General features: G+C 38.5%; 1 protein-coding gene across 1 annotated transcript; it reads right to left on the bottom strand.

Moving 5' to 3' along the window:
• Window positions 1-2,333: 2,333 nt before the first annotated feature.
• Window positions 2,334-5,411, bottom strand: rps16 (ribosomal protein S16). Its single transcript, XM_066668547.1, has 6 exons — window positions 5,314-5,411; window positions 5,180-5,231; window positions 4,029-4,130; window positions 3,298-3,394; window positions 2,855-2,902; window positions 2,334-2,521 (listed from the first exon to the last, which is right to left on the bottom strand). Exons 2-6 carry the CDS (start codon window positions 5,225-5,227, stop codon window positions 2,376-2,378), a joined length of 441 nt encoding a protein of 146 aa, XP_066524644.1. The 5' UTR covers window positions 5,228-5,231; window positions 5,314-5,411; the 3' UTR covers window positions 2,334-2,375.
• Window positions 5,412-6,628: the final 1,217 nt, after the last annotated feature.

Genomic DNA, 6,628 nt, shown 5'->3' with positions numbered 1-6,628 from the left:
AGAAACTACTGAGATACTAAGGAGAAACTACAGAGATATTAAGTAGATACTACTGATACATTAGGAAATCTTTTTATTCTTAGAATTTTTTTAATACTGGGAAATCCTTCAAAAATACACACACACTACAACAAACTGGGTGCCATGGAATACCAAATCTTTGGACTTGATGGACATCCCAGGCAGAAACCTCTCCACTCTGGAGGTGGAGTATAAACGGGAAGGAACCAGCTCTATTAATAACTCACAAAGATCAAAGAGTCTATAAGTAGGGCCTCAGTTTCACAGTGGTTCAGTGTGTGTGTGTGGTTTTGTGTGTGTGCTACAAATACACTAATTCCCAGGTTTTTAATGACTTATTATATTAAAATGGCTGTTTTATTTTAGATATTTATTTATTTATAATTGTTGAAACAATGGCTTGAACACTGGCTTACTACAGTAACCACCTCTCCTCCTCTGGGAAAGATTTACACTAGACGTTGGCACAAAGCTGTGGGGATTTGATAGCATTCATCCACAACTAGAACTCATTCCAAATGAACTGGCTAGTGCTGGGTGCTTCACAGCCATCCGATGCACTGGTTTTGGCCTTAGTTTCATACGCAGCTGCAGCATCCCATTTCATATTGCGCTATTCTATGGAGATTATATAAGTTTTTACAAGATTTATATTCCCTCATTATAAAGTGTGTCAACAAATGTTTGGACAAAAATTGAATATCAGTGAGCAGCTAAAAATACATTTCTCATGCTTTTGAACTTCGTCTTCATTTTAGATCCTGGGAAAGCATCCTTCCTTCCCTGTGTGTGTGTGTGTGTTTCCTCTCTCCCACGTGAACACTGTTCCCATGTTCCTGTGTGTGTTCTGCTGGACCATGAGGTCAGAACCAGAACCACAGGAGGGCGATCCACCACAGGAAGTGTAGTTACAAATCACCAGACACTACTGCTTTTAAACTTTATGTTGAAATGTTTGTAGTCACTCCATATAATACATTACTGCAGCTATTTTAATATTGTGTCATAATCAGCATAGAAAAGAATAAGTGATTTTAGACTCACGAGATTCAAATAAATGTGTTAAACGTGCTTTTTATTTCTCTGTTGTGTAATCAGTAAAGTATTATTAATCTCTTATTCAATTACAGAAGCAGTTATGTATTCAGATTACAATACTGCCCTCTAGTGGCAAAACTCAGTGTGTAGTTACTGCTACTTGCGGCCGCCAGATGGCAGCATTTCCACATTTTCCAATGCACACATTAAACCTTCTCTAATTTGATCTTGAAACTAAAACAGCAAGAATAATCCCAAAACAAACATTGAACAATTACGCCATTCTTAATCTTACGCCACAGCCCAACTATATTTAAAGACAAAGCCATCGGCAAAATGCTATTAATATAAATGTGTATTCTAAGCTTAACACTAATGCACAAAAGGGTGGTTTCCGAGAGATGAGTAAAGCCTAGTCCTGGACTATATCCTATTTTGAATGGAAAATTATAATACAAAATGCTGCGAAGTCTAGGTTCATACCATGTCTGGGGAAACTACCTCAATATACATTTCCAATATTACATATTCCAAAAATATTAATGCTCTAAATGTACCTTTTATTACTAATGAAAGATTTCACACCACTATACACTTAAGGATCAGTTGATTAGGAAAACCTACCTTGTATTTACTCTCACTGTCCATTTTATCAGCTCCACTGACCATACTGGAACTTCATAGTTCTACAATCAGACTGTAGTCCATGTTTCACTGTGTAATTTCATGTACCCTACTCTTCAATGATCAAAAACCACACAGAACATGCATGATTTGGAGGATCATTCTCAGTACCGCAGTGACCAAGATGTGGCGATGGTGTGTTAGTGTGTGTTGTGCTGATTTGAGTGGATCAGACACAGCAGGGATGCTAGTTTTTAACCTTTAAAACCTTTTTTTTTCAAATATATTTTTAATACCTTAGTGTCACTACAGGACTGAAAATAATCCACAAACTAAAAATATCCAGTGTCCTGCGTCCACTTACTTAAGGACAACCATTTTATCCAGGACTGGGAACTTTTAACTTGTGTTAATATATTTTAGTGTTTACACACATCATCTTATCGTCATTGTGTATAAATATTAATCATGATCAGGAATGCACTATGCCTTTTTTTTTTAAATAATCAGCTCATTCAAAGAACTAGACTTCTTGCAGTGAGTAAACCGTGTAAAGGTAAGTCGTCGTACTGGTACACCCAAATTGTTTTTGGGAAGGCTATTTTACTTTTGCTCAAGCACATATTGAATAAGACAAATAAAGATCTGAATGTGATTTTCTCTTTTTATTGTATGAAATTCGAACAGAGACTTTAACGGTAGGACTTCTGGTAGCGAGCACGAGCTCCAGGACCACCGAATTTCTTGGACTCGCAGCGACGAGGGTCCGCTACCAGCAAGGTTCGGTCGTATTGGATCAGGATGTCCTTAATCTCCTTCTTAGAAGCTTCATCCACATCTAAAATACAAAGAAACACTGAAATCAAGACCAAAACAAAACAAACTACACGGTCCATGCCGATTGATATTATGCAAACTTTTAAAAGGGGCAATGAGTCATTTTCTCCAATCATTCTGCGTCACATATAAAATGTAGATCAGATTCTACTTGGCAGAGAGGGACCTGCTCAATGGAGTGCAAAAGGATGAATTTGGAAATCCCATGCTTAATACTTCACGCTTTCCTTTTGTTATTTCCTCATACTCTATTTTACCCCTCTCTCTCTATCCATCTATTGACACAATTAAATAACTCATCTTAAAATTGTTTACTTTCAAACAGATAACTTACATTTCTGGTAGTAAGCAACCAGGGCTTTGGAGATGGCCTGGCGTATAGCTGAAACAGAAACAAAACATATCTTAAAACAAACAAGCAAAAAGACTGCAATCCAACTGTATACTACTGCAGTACCATAACCATCTTAAACTTTTCTCCTGAAAAGCCAGTTCTGCTTTTGGCTGTGCTTCAGCCAAAACAGGCCTGTAGTACATTTTAAATATTCCAGCTGATTCCAAAAGCAACCTTAAAATAAAATGTATTTTGAGTTGTAGTCTAATTATATATGGGTTAGCTGACACTAAAAACATCACAGTTTATTTATAATTCCAGTAATGCAGATAATTAGCATGGTTTGAAGATTGCTTAAAAACATGAAAAGTCAGAACATATACAAGCTTAGAGCATTTTAACTACCAGATTATAAGCGATAACAGAAACACAAAGCAATTTACCATAAACCTGTGCGACGTGTCCTCCGCCTTTCACACGGACTCTGATATCGACTCCAGCAAAACGCTCCTTCCCCAGCAGCAGAATGGGCTCCAGCAGCTAGAAAACAAATGACCACTCAGTTATTAAAGTAAAAAGTCATCAACAGTGAATTCAGACAATCAAGTCTCTCTGTATCCAGTGAAGCTAAATAAAGCTGTCATTTGGTACATGCAGTGATAATACGCCTGTTACAGTAAGATACATACAGTACAGTCAATAAATATAGCAGGTGAAACAAGCTGATGCAGACAACACCTACTCAGAATGTTTTTTGTATTGTCAAAACTATGAGACAAATTCAATTTCATAAGACTGAAGAGAAAATAAATTCCTCTTTTAATAACAATGAGTTTTTTTTGTTTTTACTACAAGGCGCAAAATAAACAATCAAATATATTAAAGAAACGAAGGTGAACCTCTAACAGAAAAAAATGAAAAGTGTATTGAGGACCTTACTCATACTGCTTGTTTTATCATTCATTTAAATTAAATACGGCAAAACACTTCCATGTTTACCTGAAAGAACTCACTATTCATAAGCAATCAACACAAGTGCTATATCATTTACAAAACAATCTCTGGTTTTCATTCAAATCAAGCAACAAAATCAATGTGCTTCAACTGGCCAATGATAAACCCGTCTGATCAAGTGTTTGAGTGCTTAAACATTTCAGACCAAACGTAAACCCACCTTGTACTGCAGCGTTGCTGGCTCCACCATCTCAAGGGGGCGACCGTTAACTTTAATCAGTCCATTCCCTCTCTTACAGTGGGCAACAGCAGTTGCTGTTTTCTGTAAAATGAATGCAAGCAAATGTAAAACAGACAAGTCTATACACACCATTAAAAGTGCAATCATGTAATGCATGAAATAGCAACCAACTGCTCGTTTGAAAAACATAACTGATGCTACTGGGCAGCTTTGGCTCCAAATCTCTCATTCACTCATTTCTCATCACAAACATGTTCTATTCAAACATCAACACTTCAGTTTCAACTGATTAACCAATAAATGATGACATATATGCGAACAGTGATATGGAACTGCATAACGACCACAATTAATAGAACATATTCCATGAGGACTGGAAATTACCAACATATTCAAGCTAGGTTCTTGTGAATTTACTTCCACTGAAATAAACAATGAATAGAGTCAATTATAGGAGTGAAACTGTAGAGTGCTGAAAGTATGTGCTCTTGAATGTGTCAATTTCAGGCCACACACAAACTCACATGCTGTTCACTACAGCTACTCTATAGCCCGAGTTACTTGTGGGATCAATTCGCAGTGAGATTTGTCAGGAAAAATGTTTATAAGTCATTTAACACGTACTAACAAATTACCCTCCTTCAACGGTCCTCAGTCTGTTTTTAAGACTGCAATAATTCATCACTGAGTTGAAACGGGGCACAACGCCATATCTACAGGCCAAGCCTTGGCCAAAAACATTGACTTACTGAGAGTTAATTCATACCTAGCAGGTTTATGGCTGGATCAATAACACATTTGAGGGCTTTTTCGGTTCTACGCCATTTCAGCTTTATTGTTTATTGTATTAAAAGTTTAAGTTGTTAAATTAATGAGAGCTAAACCAATGAGAGCAGGAAACCGGACCACAGCTGCTGGAGGCACACTGTCAATGAAAAATAACTCAATAATATTCACAAAACATACTTTATACTACCGATTTAAACCAGACAAACTCCAGAACGTCTAAAAGTGACTCAATATTCACAAATGAAGGTGCCGAGTCGTTTCTCTGCGGTTGGCCTGCGCTCTGCTAACTGAACAGCGGCTAACCCGCATGTTTTCGGACACTTTGATTAATATTTACTCACTTTTCGCCCGAAGACCTGCACAGACTGGAGCGGTCCTTTAGCCGGCATTGTCCTGTAACGGAATCACAGGAAAATGGTCAGTTTCAGCTTTAAACACACACAGAGCGATTAAAGGCGGCGGAGCTCGAGCTCACCGTCACTGCGCCGCGCGGAGAAAAGAACGAGCTCCGGGGTTCACCCACCGATACCGCAGGGGCACGCGCTTCTTCGTGTACAGATCCTCCTAAACCTCACACTGAGGGTTACAGCACTGACCCCGAGCGTTTCATCGAGGAACTGCAACTCAAACAGCGGCCCAGTCCGGGTTCTCGCCCTGACGCCCAGATGTCCTCGATATAGGAAACTCCTGCGTGAAGTTCTTTATCTTCTTTCTTTTAATTAGTAATTCATTTCTTTCATTTACCCTTTCCCCGTTGTAGTCAGTCATTCATGGTAATGGGTCCGGAGCCCACCAATAATCACTGGGTACAAGGCAAAAACACACCTTGAACCTTCTCTTCTCTTCTCTTCTCTTCTCTTCTCTTCTCTTCTCTTCTCTTCTCTTCTCTTCTCTTCTCTTATTTTTCGTTTCCCTCTTTTGACTGAGTTTTTTTTAAATCATGTGTTCTTCCTCTCTTGTTTATCTGAACTCTTTCATTCATTTCATTCGCCTACCATTAAACGCTGGATTTCTTTATGTGCAGATCATTATAACAGAACCTGAAATCTCCAACAGAGGGCGCCAGAGAATTAGCAAAACGCAAAAGTATTAAGTCTTTTTACTTAGGATTTCCGCTCTCTTTTTGCCATTTTGTACTGATAAGTCATTTATTGTAACACATGGTAGTATAAAACTATATTTATGGAAGATAATACTTATAGATTTTTATTCTTCTCTATGAATTTAAATTCCATTTAGATTAAAATCTTTAATTGCTATAAAATCCATGAAGGAACCCGTCTATCCTTCACAGAACAGTGCCCCACGTGGGGGCGGCAATGCACTACGCTGATGTACTGTTCTGTAACATCCAGGTCACTAGGTGTCAGTGGAACAGCTGTGAGGAATCACTGTCGATTTTTAATTAATACATGCAAAAAAAAAAGTAATAATAATAATAATAATAATTAAAAATAAAAAAATATAAAAAAAGGGCTGGAATGGTGTCGCAGTCACACAGCTCCAGGGACCTGGAGGTTGTGGGTTCAAGTCCTGCTCCAGGTGACGGTCTGTGAGGAGTGTGGTGTGTTCTCCCTGTGTCCGCGTGGGTTTCCTCCGGGTACTCTGGTTTCCTCCCACGTTCAAAAACACACGTTGGTAGGTGGATTGGCGACTCCAAAGTGTCCGTAGGTGTGAGTGACTGTGTGTGTTGCCCTGTGAAGAACTGGTGCCCCCTCCAGGGTGTGTGGGTTGTGTGTGGGTTTCCTTCGTGTGCAATGAAGCTATATATATATATATATATATATATA

This window comes from Hoplias malabaricus, chromosome 4 (genome assembly GCF_029633855.1).
Source record: "Hoplias malabaricus isolate fHopMal1 chromosome 4, fHopMal1.hap1, whole genome shotgun sequence".
Lineage (NCBI taxonomy): Eukaryota > Metazoa > Chordata > Actinopteri > Characiformes > Erythrinidae > Hoplias > Hoplias malabaricus.
Note: the sequence above shows the minus strand (reverse complement) of the source record. Positions and strands in the feature narration are given on the sequence as shown.